This window comes from Juglans microcarpa x Juglans regia, chromosome 6D, assembly GCF_004785595.1.
Source record: "Juglans microcarpa x Juglans regia isolate MS1-56 chromosome 6D, Jm3101_v1.0, whole genome shotgun sequence".
Classification (NCBI taxonomy): Eukaryota; Viridiplantae; Streptophyta; class Magnoliopsida; order Fagales; family Juglandaceae; genus Juglans; species Juglans microcarpa x Juglans regia.
The window spans coordinates 27,366,621-27,381,664 of record NC_054604.1 but is presented as its reverse complement, the minus strand read 5'-3'; the positions used below and the strand labels follow the sequence as shown (position 1 = coordinate 27,381,664).

Below are 15,044 nucleotides of genomic sequence, written 5' to 3'. Positions count from 1 at the left end.
TAGCTTTTGAAACAAAAAAAGAAAATTACTGATCTGCAACCTGTTTTTTCACAAGCTTTTGATCAATTTTCACAGCAATCCATAGCAGCTACAGCTTCTCATACGCAGCATGGTGCAAAGCTGTGAGCCATTCAGAAGGGAGCTTTGCCTCCATCTCTCTCGTGCTATGATGGAAGTGGCCTGGCCCTTTCGTTTCTTTCGTAGAACAAGCTGAAGTATAGGGCCAAGTCAACACTCTGAGATCTTCGAAATTTTGAATTTCAAATGTTGCAAAACTTGGTATCAGTTTTCAACCCAGTGCCTAAGGTTGGCTCCCTGCTCTGGTGGAGGAATTCTTTTAGTCCAGGAAACAAAACAAAATAAAGCAAATCCATTGCCAAATAGATTTGTCCTGGCAAGCATACAAGACAACAATACGAAAGGAATGAGAATCAAGAAGTCCGTACTTCTATTTTTTATTCAAATACACGTCAGAAAACACCACCCTACCACCCATTCACTTATTTCAGTCTAGCTACCTACTTGCATGATACAGAAGATCAAACCCAGATGCCTTTTATTACGACTAAATTCCTAGAAACCTAATCAAAGTCAACCCCTATGCGCTTTTGAGTTGCGACAAGCGATCAATACATTCAACGTGCACAAAACCATGATATGTGCATTGAGAAGAACTCCCCATTTCTTCAGCAGTTCATTTCAGAGATTTCTCAATATCAATCACAAACCGGTACTTCACATCTCTCTTTATTAGCCTCTCGAGAGCTTCATTTGCATACTCAATTGGAATAACTTCTATCTTTGGGTAAACTTTATGAGCAGCACAGAAGTCTAGCATTTCTTGCGTCACTTTTGTACCGCCTGCTATGCTACCAGAAACAGTTTTCATTCCTGCCAAAAGTTCAATTCAGGCAGTTCATTACACATGTTAAAAACTCCAAAACGCATGTTAAAAACTCCAAAAGTCCTACTTGCAACACTCTTTTAAGTATAACACCCGTGAAACCTGCTGACATGACAAGCAGTCAGACCAATCATTTTTTATGGCTTATGCAACACTAAACATCCATGACTGTCTACGGTGTTACACAGGTATTTCACTTAGGATGTTACAACTAGCAGAACTTTAAAAACTTACAATAGTAACTATAGGTACATTTGGGTAATGAGATGAGATGAGAAATTTTCAAAACATCATACAATTTCCTTCCCAAAAATCACTCAAACATAAAACACTTTTTAATTTCAAATCTTCAACTTTTTCATCTAATCATTACCTAGTTATTACAGTTTTTACAAATTTCAAAACAAAACACAAAATTAATACAACTTTTTTAAAGTTCGAAACAAAAATAATATTAAAAAATTATATTCAAACAATTTTTTAACATTATAATATTTTTATTCAACTTTTTCTCTCTTATTTTTCAAAATTCAATAAAACACCTTAACTCAAACCATTTCACTACTATTCACAGACCATTTCACTAATACTCACAAAATTCTAAGATACTCCAAGTGTGCAAATGAGCCCCAAGTAAAAAAGTACTTAAATTTCATAAAATTTATTTCAAGTACCAAGATTTAGGCTTGCAGGATTGAATTTGACTTCACTAGGGAACCCCACAAGAACGAGAACACCAGCAGTCTTCAGCAGCGCCATGTACGGATCAAATGGGTGATCACCAGATGCTGTGTCGATTATAAAGTCAAAGGACTTATCCAGGGCCTGCAAACATCAATCCAACAACAATTAGGATATGTCATCGATTTCGAAATCGCTAATGTGAACAGCACAACATAAGCTTAAGGTTATCTAATTTGACCTTCATCTGCTCTTGGTCAGATGAGAGCACAAATCTGTCGGCACCAAGTAAACTCAGGGATTCCTCCTTTTTGGATAAGCTAGTGCTGAAAACTGTCACATTCAACCCAAAAGCCTTACCAAACTTCACGGCCATGTGACCAAGACCTCCAAGCCCAATCACTCCTAACGATTTACCAGGATGCAGGTTCATCTTGTGGCGCACCATGGGAGCATACACAGTAATTCCAGCACAAAGCAAAGGAGCTGCTGAAGCCAATGGATATTCGTCAGGTATGCTGAAGCAGTACCTGTATTCCAACACCAAAACTGATATCCGTAATTAATTGTGGTAAAACCTTCAAAAATTCCTCGAGTGCCAATCTAGTAGGTCAAAATCACAGTTTCTTGTCAAAAGAAACTCAGCAATGAAAATTGTATCCACTTCCCAGAAGCATGCAAGCTCTAAAAACACAATCACAAGCAAGCAGATGTATATATTGATGTTGAGCAGACAGATAGAGCTACTTGATAAAGAAAATGTTCATATCCCTCTATAACTTATGTCCAGCCATTTGCAATTCTGACAATGGCGTTGATCCATGGGAAGCCTTAAGCCTTATGTCACCAACATTAACAAGTTCCATGCAACATCACCATGAAACAAATGTCATATACATTGGCAAGTAACTTCCACATTATTGTGTCAACTCCAGTTAGTCTGAACTTCGAATATTTCCTTTTTCCCAAGTAGATGAGGCTGAAAGTTTTAGATGTAATTACTTATATGCAATATGAGAAATAGCATCATGCATTCAGCAGTAACAGGAAGGGGTTGATATTTTAGTCTATAATCGTGAACTTTATATTTGAAGGAAAATAAGAAGAAAATAGCATCAGAGAACACTTACCTGTCATGCACAACAATATAACTTGAATATCCTCCTTTTGTAATAGTACCATCCGCATCCACAGCATTAAAAGTGAATGCTATTCCTTTATCACAATAAACTTCATCTCCATCATTACAATACTCACAATCCCTGCATGAGTTGACATAGGTTCCTACTCCAATATGGTCACCAACTTTGAAACGGCGAACATTTGAACCGACATCTTTCACAATTCCAACAATCTCATGTCTGGTGTGCAATTACAGATGCATTAGTTCAAGGAAACCTAAGACTACTCATGGTATACAATTAGCCCACTTACCCAGGCACTAAAGGATACTTTGAATCCCCATGTCCATTCCTTGCCCAAATTAAATCAGCATAACAAACTCCACAGTGTGTAATTCTTATCGAGACGTCATCACTTCCCAGAGCCCTGAATAAGATTTCCAACATTGATTATCTATCAGAATATCATCCAAAACAGCACAAAATCAAGTAAAACGTATTCATGATGTAAATCTGCACTAAGTTTTCATCACAGTTCCCAAAACTGTATAGAAAAATCATACATGGGATCATAATTATCAACAACAGATATGAGATATTGTATCACTTTAGCTCAGTTTCTCTAAGTGAAATGGGTCTAGAAATTGGTTTGACTTAATGTGGTATGTTGGATTGTGAAGTTCTTTTTATTCTAAGTAGATTTGACTTATTCCATTAAACCATGTCATTTTGTAAGTTTACTTTTGTAAGATGTCCTCATAGATCTAGGATTTCACTTTTTTGAATAATTTATATTTAAATTATGCAAATTGTTTCCGTTATGAACATCCAAAACAGTAAAAGACACGTCAACATCTATGTAAATAGAATATTGCCCATGTTCTTTCAGGCACAATTAGTTTTTTTTCCCCTTTTTATTTCTTTTATGGCTGTATTTCAAGAAAGGAATCGTCCCAACTAGTGCAAACTGCACAGCTATAATCTGTCATAAACAATTCTGTAAGTGTGATATATTCTACTGCATTATTCATATCAACAGGCGAACACGAACATTGAAAGTCACTCCTTCTCAAAAAGTGAAAACATATTGTTTTATTTGAACAACACTCAAAGTCTAGAGTGTTTCTTTTGATCGGTAAAAGAAAGATTCAACATATTAATGAATTGAATTAGACCTGTCAACAAAAGTTGAAATGAAAATGAACACTCAGAACCACTCACATTTCTATACTTATCATTGAACTAATCTGGAATCTTGAATGGACAATTCAAGAATCTCAACTACCATGAAAATAAATTTTTAAGTGAAGTCATTTCATAAAAATCCCATCTATTACAGTGATGGCTTTAATATTTTTTAATGGCCCCATACAGGATCTTTCTTGTTTCCATTTCCTGAGAACACAAGTACTTTCATTCTCTCTTTTGATAAAAGAGGATTCACTAATTATACCTGCGGCTGAACTTGTATGGTGATAAAAATCCAGATTCATCTCTTGCTGCCCATGCAAGGCAGTCAGCATTGTCACACGAGGAGCTCATTGTTGACTGTTTCTGCACAAAACAATCAATCATCAGGTTTGTCCAAAGGAAAAATAACTGCGGACAGAAACCCTTGAAGGTTATAAAGCATTCCCACTTCTAATAATAACAAAACAAAGAAAATGATGTTCTATCATAAGAGGGGTGACGGTGTGATCATTGATGCTCAATATTTCTCAAGAGAGGAAATATGAGACAGATGTTTAGTGCATAGCCGCTAAGCACGCAAAAACTGGGACATTTTTGGGTAGACAGTAAAGACTCAAATCTTATACTTTCGGCAATCACTCATGTTGTGAGCTCATACAAAACACAAAAAGAAGAAACAGAGACGTGGGTTCACTCGACAACTCAAAGAAGAACAGTCAGAAGCGATGAGAAAATGTAAGCTTACCGGGATTGATTGAGGAAGAACACTTCGAGACTATACACTCCCAACTCTCCAAAAACCCAGGCAAGACGAGTGAATCCCACTTCCCAATCTCCTCATTTTATTATAGGTAGAAATTCGTAATTTATTAATTGGTTTGGTGGCATTTGATGAGACTTGTTATACATCAGCCTACAATCCGCCCGCGACGCACCTCACATTATTATTATTATTATTATTATTATTTTTTTTTTTTTTTTTTTTTTTTTTTTTTTTTTTTGTATTTTATCGCAGCACATTAAATGTGCTGTAGACTGATGAATACATATTTCTTTTCTTTAGAGCCATCCCATCCGCCTCCCTGTAATTCCTTAGCCAAATTTTAGGAAAAAAAATATGGAGAGTGAAGAAAAGTGAGCGAATTGAATATTCGAAGAGATGGTATTAAAGTCAAATAAAATATTATTAAAATATAAGTTGTTAATATTATTTATTTTAAAATTTAATATTTTTGTATTTTATTTTAAAATTAAATAAAAATATAGTAATGAATAATTTATAAAAACAAATTAAACTATTAACTTTTAATTTTAAAATTGTTACTGTTACTCCCTAAATTTGGAGTTGATAACAATCCTAAATCATTCTTCTTCTTCTTTTTTTTTTTGAATTTATATATATTTAGATATATTTTTTATTCTTATATTTTCTTCCAAATTAAAAATAATATCAAAAAATTAAATTTCTTATTTTTGTTAATATAAGACAGATAAAAATTTTATATCTTTTAATAATATTAAATAAAGTCATTTTTACTAAACATTTAACTAATTTTTATTAACAAACACACATTTTCAAAGTGCTATGTATGATTTCAATTCCCTAATAATTATCTATTTCTAGATTTTTTTTATTCTAGATTTAATTATATATTTCAACTCTCTACTAATTTTTAAAATTTAACTGTTATAAAATATTATCATTAGAAAAGATGAATTTTGACAAAAAAAAATATTTTGAAAATATTTTCGTACCCATAAAGAAATAATTTAAATTTTTTTAAAAAATATTAGATAGAGAGTAATAATTCAAAATATAAAAAAAAATGAATAGTTAAGATTGTAAAGGAAAGTAAAAAAAAAAAATATTAAAAAAAGAATATCTTAATAGAATAGAAAATAAATAAGAAGTGAGATACAAGAGATCTTGAAAAATAAATAAAATTTAAGGTTTAAAATAATATCTAAAGAGTGAAGTGAATTAGTTTTTGAAATTTTAAAAAGAAAGGCCAATGCTGACGAACGCACTGACATCCTTTATGATAAAGTTTCCACTTACCCGTCGTATCTAACTTGCTGTAGCGGAACTCCAAGAAGGGTAACTCAGAAGGGTAGGCTGGGTAGGTGGCCCCCGCTCCAGCCGGAACTCTTAGAAGGGTAGCCTGGGTTGGTGGCACCGCAAGAAACAAAGATGAGCCAGTGCGGGCCTGTGGTTATTTTTTTATGTGAATGTTATTCTCGAGTCGGCCCAGGCCTATTTGTTTTTTATTAGAGTTGCTTGATCTGTCTTTTTTATTATCTAGTTAAGTTGGCCTCTGGCCTATTAATTAGTATAGGCCTATAGGGAGTTCAGTACTCATAATGTGGAGTACGCATTTGTAAGAATGCAACGGACGCCTCACCTTCGAAGTGGGATTTATTTTTTCAAGTCTTTGTGATGTATTATTGATCCCAAAATGACCGATCTAAGTAAAACCGAATTGCATTGTTATTTTGAAAATTATTATGCTGCTATCAAGAACAAATTTCTTAGTGTTCCAGGAGAAAAAATACTCGTTGTGAAATCTTTATTGGAAGATAAAGAGTTACAAATCTTGATTCAACCCTCTTACACAATCTTTAATATGAAGTTAAATATTGAATATGCTTATGGAAGAGAGATTTATCCATTGGAGCAACAAGAATTGATATACAATTGTATTGGCTTGAAGGATAAATCGAAGAACTGGAAAATCGGCCCGGACCCATTGGTTCGATCTGGTTTTGGACCAGTTTGGCTTGGGACCCGTTCCTCCATTTTAAAAACCGGTCATAACCGGTCCAGTCTCGATTTTATGTTTTCTAGGACCATACCGGTTTGCATATTTATATATTTTTAATTAATTTTTAATATTATATATAATATTTTTTATATTATATATAATTTTTATAAATTATAATTATATATGAAATAATGTTATATTATAATTTATAACATAAAATTTTAATCTTAAACATGAACATTTATTTGATCATATGTTTTAAATATAAAATATATATTAATTACATTTTATAGTTTAATAAACTTTCGATATATTCCTTTTGATAAATATATTAGTAACACTAATATACATTAGTATATTAATTACTTACTATATTATCACTAACATATAATAATAGTACTATACCAATAGTATTAGCTGGTGAAATTGAACCGGCTGTATTAGCTACTTTGCCTCAGTCGATGCAACACAACCTTCTCGTTCAGGTCCAAGGAAAGAAAGTTAAAGATTTGGCAATAGAGCTCATGCTAGACTGTGGTGTTGTTCGTGCTCCTTCACCTGAAAAGAAACTAAAGCTTCTGAAAGAAATAGCTAAAGAGCATGACTTAGATTGGGATCCAGTCGAGACAGACTCTTTTTTCTAGACCATTGAGGATGATATAATGCACCTAACACTACAGAAGAGGGATAAAGTTTTGGTAGCTAAGAATTGTGCTATTCAATTATGAGTGTATTTACACCTCATTGGCCCTTTGATAGAGGAATAGAAATAAGTCATGTGTGAATGAATTGTAAGAGCCAACAAAATATGATAATAGAAATAGCCAATGGCATTAGCCTTCTAAATACAGGGTAGTGTCTTCAAGAAAAATATGGGGGTGAAGTAGGCTGTATGTCCAGTGAAGGTCCTTGGGTCTTTGCTAGGATACCAAATAGTATTCAAGCATGGAATACCCATGGGTATTCCTTGTAGGCGCAATTTACCATGGAAAAATAGAGTAGCTGCTTGGTTTTCTTATGTTAAAAAATCATATTTTTAAAGTACTCTCGTTGGTTTAATTCCTTATATTATCACTTAGTGCCTTTGGAAGAGAAGATGTAAGGCTATAATGGATGGTAAGTATGATTTGGTTGTGACTGTTTGGAGAAGTGTTCGGGTGTGGATTAAGTCATTGGCTAATAACATTAATTCGTTTAGTAACTTATCCATACACGATTTGAAGATTTTGGAAGAATTTAATTTGGAGAGGCCTCGTACTTCTATGAGACCTAATAAAATTGTTAAATGGTTTAGGCCTCGTACGGGTTGGGTGAAGATTAATTGCGACAGGAGTTGCAGAGGCAATCCTAGTAACTCGGGAGGGTGCAGCATTATTAGAGATTGGAATGGTATGATTAAAGGGGCTTTTTCTGCTTATTATGGGGTTGGTATGAATAATGGCACCGAAGTGAAAGCAATTCTGGATGGTATTAGACTATGCAAACAACTCCATATGGTCAATGTGATTATTGAAAGTGATTCTCAAATTATTGTTGATTGGCTTCGCAACAGCAAATGTACTTTATGGCATCTTTGGGATTTTTGGGAGGTTTTGCAAAAGTAGCTTGAGGGGATCAATTTTGTGGTGGCTCATCAATTTCGGGAAGGTAACAGTACGGCGGATTTTCTTGCTAGAGATGGGGAAATGGGGACGAATGTCACGTATAATGGTAACCAAGATCTTCCCCGGTTTTTAAAAGGTATTGTGCGGCTGGATTTTTTAAGTCTTTCGTATTTTCGTCGTTAATTTGTGTTCTAGGCTTGTTCAGCTTGTTTTCGTTCTTGGTTTTTCTAGGCTTGTTTAGATTTTTTTTTCATGACTTGGTTTAGGCCTGTTAGATTTATTCGTGGTTTTTTTTTTTTAAGGCTTGTTTAGATTGTTTGTCTTTTTGTTTCTTTTGTTTCGGTTTTGGTTGGTTTGTATTTGGGAGGTTTTTTATTTTCTTATCTGTAAACTCTCCTATACTTGGCTTGTAACACGATATTCCTCTATCATAAGTGAGAGTTTATTAATAAACTTGGGATAGGGCCACTATCATATGGCTACTAGCTCTTTGTTAAAAAAAAAAAAAAAAATGGAATACCCAAGATTCTATTGAACTGAGCAAGTGGGCTTGTAGGACAAGTTTATACAATTGTTGTGGGATTTCCTATTGTGTTCTTGCCACTGCCCTCCATTGCTGGTTTTTATTTGGCTCGATTTTTCACAAAGAACAGCCTGCCATCATATTTTGCCATTGTTGTGCTTGGGAGCTTGATGGTTACCTAGTTTGTGGGACACAATTATTGGGATCTTAATATTTGTTTGGTGGGCTTGTCCTTAATATACTCGTATAAACTCATAATAGCAAATGTTGTCCTGGACATGGTTGTTCTTGGTTTGGTTATTTTGCCCTCAAAACTATGCTTTTTGACTAGGATTGGTTTAATCAGCCATGCATTGCTGCTATGTCACATTGAAAATCAATTTTACCATTACTCCAGCATTTACCATTATGGGAGTGAGGATGGGATGATGTATCCAAGCTATATGGTTGTAACAACTTTTGTGGGTTTGGCTCTAATGAGAGGACTGCCTGGGGATCATCAAATTGGACAAAAGGTAGTTTGGATCTTGACTTGCCTCTATTCTTTCTTTCTTTTCTTTTTTTTGATAACCGTGGTGTCTGGACCAGCTTGCGCGCACTTCGACTAATCTCATAGGGCCCTGAAGTTAACGACTGACTTACCTCTATTCTTCAAAGTCTATTGTATGGGTGTCAATTGTTCTTCTATTGGATGTGCCTCTCCTATGGCTTTTTTATAAGGATAAATTAAGAACAACCTCAAGGATGGAACCTGGGCAAGGTTATGCTCTGCTCTTGTGGTTCTCATACCAGAATGTATTGGACGTTTTCCTATTTTAGTTAGTTTTTCAGCTTTAACTGAGAACCAACTTGTTCAGGTCTTCACTGAACTAAAAGATATTCTTGGTAAACAGTACAAGAAATTGTGCAATATGAAAAATGTGTAGCTACATTTTACCGAGAAATCCTTAAGTGCCAATCAAGCAATGGCAAAGAATGCTGGTGCCGAGGCTTAATGGCCATACTGGAAAGCATTCTTACGGAATTCAAGTACAAGAAGCCAGATGTGAACACAGGCATTTTTAGAATAGATGCAGTTGTGGGTTCGGTGGATGATGTTGCAGCAATTCTTTTCATAGTTCAATTTACCCCACCTTGCCCAGTTTTGAAGGGAGAGGGTTCGTCATAGTTCAATATATCACACTAGTGGACCAAGGCATTGTGGGCTTGGGTTTGAGTAATAAAGGTTTAGTCGTTGGGCTCAGTCCCTTCGTTGTATGTGATCATGAGGCCATTTCTTTTATGTGAATGTTATTCTGGAGTCGGGCCAAGACCCATTTACGATTTATTAGAGTTGCTTGAACTGTCTCATTTTATTATTTGGTTAAGTCGGCCTCTGGCCCATTATAGACGTTCAGAGGGGGTCAGTATTTGTAGTGTGGAGTACGCACTTGTAAGGATGCAAAATCTAGTTGAATTTCTTCTTCTTCTTCTTCTTCTTCTTGGAGGTTCTCACCGTAGAAGTGAGATTAATATTCTTTCTAGTCTTTACGGTGTCTTACACCTTCTGCAGGTCCTTTTGGAGTAAGGGAGCGTGCTGAGATAGATAGACGCCTGCTGCTCCGTTTCGATACTAACAATATGTTTTATATGATCTGTAAATAATAATAAAAATAATAATAATATAGTTTGAGAATATATGATAAGAATTGTGTTTTCAAACAGATCAAGCCAAACATAACCACCCCCCCCCCCCAAAAAAAAGTTTATAATTCCCATGTAATCTCTAAATTTTTAATATACATAAAAATGTATTTCTTCAATTTTTTTTCCTATAGTATCAAAATTTTGTATAATTTCTATATATTATTTATTTTCAAGGATGTGGGCCACCAAAATTAAATTAAAAATAAATTTAAGAGAAATAATTAAATTATTAACATGGATCCCAACATTTTTTATTATACAATATTAGGCCTTGTAATATGAAATCTAAAGTGAAAACACAAGAAAAATCATTTAAGATTTATAATCTATATGGAAAAAAAAAAAAAAAAAAAAAAAGTTGAGAGGTTGTATCTTTCAAACATCATTGAAGAAGAAAAAAATTATTTAAGGTCTCAATTGTAGCATTACATACGTAATGTGACATGAAAACATCTAGATTTTACATAAAACTTTACAAATTAGCTTAAATGCTGAAATGACAAATTATTTTCTGAAAGATCACTTGATAGTTTCTATAAAGAAAATAAATTCTAAATATTTCATTACATAAATAATAATGAATGAATATTATTCCATATTGAAACATTGTCGTCATAAATCTAAAATAGATATTAAGTTATATTTTTAGAATTATATTTCTATATGTACCAATTATTAAAATTTAATTTTATATATAGTTATGTTTTTATGATTTATTCTGAAATTAAGATTAATATTTATCTATTTTTATTTTATATACACGTGTTACATGGTAGTAAAGTTGACTGCTCACTTGTCAATGAGCTTCTATTCCTTTTACAATTTTTGTTTTAGACAGACAATATTTTTATAATATTGTAAAGATACTATTTATTCATAATAGAGTTGTCAAAAGATTATAAAATTGTATTTTTGTCATTTTCTTCATGTGTCATTTTCTTTACTCCAACTTAAGTTATCTAAAAAACAGTCTGTCACACAATCAGTAAGAGAAAATGTAAGAAAAAGGCTTGAGATGAAGGAGGCATGTTAAACAATAAACTTCATATACAAGTTATACCTTCAATAACAAATTAATCAGAGAACCGTCCAACTGCAGATAGAATATTGAATTTCAGCTACACGCTGTTAAACTTGTCAAATAAAACTCGCACCTTGCTTAAAAATAGAGTTTCTTTCATGATCCAAAGAAAACAATTGTGATCTGGATTTCCACTTACATTACTCAAAACATCAAAATAAATTATATGTTCAGAGATCTCAGAGTGTGTGTTAGATACAAGTCTCAAATAGACAAATTCCGTATAGTTCTTTTGTAAAAATTTGGATCCCACTAAAAAAGAACTTTTTTTTTTTTTTTTTTTTACACTTTTTCATGGTGGGATCTACTTTCTTACACGAGGCTTGTTTATTGAGACTTGTACAAATCATTTATCAAAAACTTAATTTGGTGGCATCTAGCGCACGCTGCTTAGTTATAAGCTCTCATACCAGAATTAGACATTCTTTCTAAAAAAAATGAAACCGGATATTTGCATTTGAGCAAAGCATAGAGTATAGAATTAGACATGTTGACAAAGTTGAGATTAGATCAAACACTCGGGGCCACTCGCTCACATGACTTCCTATACTTTTCGATTTTGAATAATCCAACCACTACAACACAATTGCTTTTTAGTGACGGTTGGGAAATTGTGACAGTCCCTAGACCGTCACTAAAAGGCATTTTCTGTGACAGTTTTTGAAAACCGTCACTAAAGATAGAATGAGATTTTTTTATGTTCCAACGTATGGGAAATATGCGTTCGAACGTCACATATACGTTTGAACGTTATGTCTATTTACGTTTGAACGTAAAATGTTTTGGCGCAACCGTTCGAATATTATTAATTTTACGTTCGAACGTAAAATGTTTGCACCAATATTCGAACGTTAAGTAATAACATTCGAACGTTCATTGTAAATTTAAATTAAATGACTTTAATTTAAAAATTATGTAGTTTTTATTATGCATAATTTGTGAACAAGTCTAAAAAATTGAATTGTATATATTTATATATACACACTTTGTAATATATAAATATATATTATTGATTTATATATATTTGAAATGCAGTGATTTAGTATTAAAGTTGGAAAATATTGTGGCGCCCCCAATCCCCCTTATATAAATACACAGGGAATGAGACGCCAGGATGGTGACAACACGGTCACACATCCCAACGAAGTGCCAGTGTGTGTACATGCAACAGTGTACAAATATAATAACGCAGCGGATAGTCAACTAAGTACCAGAATTTAAATACAAATATTTAAAACAATTTATCTTTAAAAAATTATACAGTCATCCCAAATATAATACAAAAGGTGAATACATAAACTGATAAAAACACATAACTCACTAAACAGGAGCAATCCCAGATCACTCCTCCAACGGAGCCAAGCTAAGGCTCATCATCACCATCTGCATCAAAATCTGCGATACCATAAAATGGTACCACAGGTAAGTATAAACCAAACAACTCTCGGGATAAAAATACATTAATGCGACCAACAATATAGCAAAATACATTTAGCCATAAAATATTATTTTTTTTCCCAGAAAAATGATTATTTCCAACACACGCCAAAAATCCCAATTTGGCCCAAAATAACCGTAAAACATTTTCCCATAAAATGATTCACACAAACAATCCAATTATCGGACACTGTAGGCGGGAATCGCAGGCGGGACTCTACCACCGTCCCTGCTTACCACCATCCCTACCGCGTGCACCGTAGGCGGGAATCACAGGCGGGACACAACCACCATCCCTGCTTACCACCATCCCTAACGCGTGCACCGTAGGCGGGAATCACAGGCGGGACTCTACCACCATCCCTGCTTACCACCATCCCTACAGTTCCTTTACACACAATAAATACTTAACAGAGCACTGTAGGCGGGAATCACAGGCGGGACACAACCACCATCCCTGCTTACCACCATCCCTACAGTCTCTTTTCCTTTTACTCACATGAAAATCCAAATCCAATAAATACATAAACATGTATGCAATACACGAAAACCCAGTTTTCTTTACAAACATGATCATGCATGCAATATGCGATGTACGTGAACAAATCATAACCAACAACCACAATTCACAATGCAAACAAACACAACTCCGTCCACAATCCATCCGACCCCCGAAACTCCTCGGACTCAGTCCGGCAAAACAACCCAATTCACAGATAATATGCGTTAGTGCAAAAATATATTTAAATCACGAAAGTTCTTTAAGGAAAATACTTACAGTGCAATATAATAATTTCCGGAGGATCTCGAAGTTGCAAGCGGTGATTTCTGAGCAACACCACAGTGTAAAATACACTGTGGCCGTGGGTCACATTTACCAACCTTTCAACGAGGACAAACGAAGACCCAAGATTGATAGGGTAGGGCCTAGGGAGGTCGGTGAAGCCAATGGTGGTGGTGGTTTGCCGTGGGTGGCGGCGGAATGGGCGGTAGAAGACCAAAATGCCCAAATCGGAAATGTAGTTGGTGGAGCTTCACCGGTGACGGATCGGAGGTGGGGTTGGGTCCAATGGGTTGCCAAGAGGTCGGGGATGAAGTGGTAGGAAGATGGTGGCCAATGGTGGTGCGACGGCGGCGCAACGGCGGAAGGAGTGCCGCGGCTTCGAAGAGCTACTGGTGGTTAACGGCGGCACGGATGGAGGTGAGATTGGTGGGGTGAGGTCGCCGGCGGCTGGGGAAGCTAATGGGCTGGGCGGTGAGGGCCACCGCCGGCTCACGGCGGCGCTGGCGTGAAGGTGGCCCGCGGCTTCGTGGGGGGCGTGTGGGCTACCGGCGGCGAGGTAGGGGCTGAGGTTTGGGAGGTGAGGTCGCCGGAGGGAGGGGGAGCTGGTCGGCTGGGCGGTGTCGCGCACGGCGGCGCGACGGCGGCGCTGGGAGGAGACGAAGGAAACGGGCGGAGGAGAGGAGAGAGAGAGCTCGCGCGGGAAGGAGAGGAAAATAAGGAAGAAAAGAAAAGAAAGAAAAGAAAAAGGAAGGAAAGAAAAAATGGAGGAAAAGAAATGAGGTCCAATCCTCATAACTTGGGTCACAAAAAAGATCCAACGGAGACGATTTTAAAACCACAAGTTAAATAAAATAATTTAAACGTAATGGTAAAGTCAAATTGAAATAATTAAATCCCACAGTAATTAATTTAAATATTAAAAGCAATTTAAATGCATAACAATAAATAAATATTTAGAAAGCACATAAAATTAATTTTCACCAAATTAAAATCATAGAAATAAACTTACTAAAAATTCAACAAATTTTAAAATAAGAGGATAAATTTTTGAACAATCAAAAATAATCCTTCAGTAAAAATACACTGAAATACGGGGCGTTACATCCTCCCCCCCTTAAAATAAAATTTCGTCCTCGAAATTTGTAGGGCCAATCATCACTCTAAAGCAGGATACCAAATACGACCAGAACACTCTTAAGAAAATCACACAACCTCCAACACCCAACGGGCATGGATACAACTTGCATAACTTTCCAAAACCCAAGAATAA

At 35.2% G+C, this 15,044-nt stretch overlaps 1 protein-coding gene across 4 annotated transcripts in view; it reads right to left on the bottom strand.

Moving 5' to 3' along the window:
- Nucleotides 1–425: 425 nt before the first annotated feature.
- LOC121234342 (probable cinnamyl alcohol dehydrogenase 1) overlaps nucleotides 426–15,044 on the bottom strand; it is a 34,038-nt gene continuing 19,419 nt past the window's right edge. The window contains exons 1-7 of one of the 4 annotated variants that reach the window (XM_041130252.1): nucleotides 4,643–4,772; nucleotides 4,160–4,260; nucleotides 3,020–3,133; nucleotides 2,716–2,946; nucleotides 1,827–2,115; nucleotides 1,579–1,729; nucleotides 426–891 (exon numbers count right to left, since the gene is read on the bottom strand). In XM_041130252.1, the coding sequence (XP_040986186.1) occupies nucleotides 695–891; nucleotides 1,579–1,729; nucleotides 1,827–2,115; nucleotides 2,716–2,946; nucleotides 3,020–3,133; nucleotides 4,160–4,248 (1,071 nt within the window). In that variant the 5' untranslated portion in view covers nucleotides 4,249–4,260; nucleotides 4,643–4,772 and the 3' untranslated portion in view covers nucleotides 426–694. Of the gene's footprint in view, nucleotides 892–1,578; nucleotides 1,730–1,826; nucleotides 2,116–2,715; nucleotides 2,947–3,019; nucleotides 3,134–4,159; nucleotides 4,261–4,642; nucleotides 4,773–15,044 lie in introns of those variants that run through there. The other 3 variants (XM_041130253.1, XM_041130254.1, XM_041130255.1) reach the window with 3 other exon arrangements.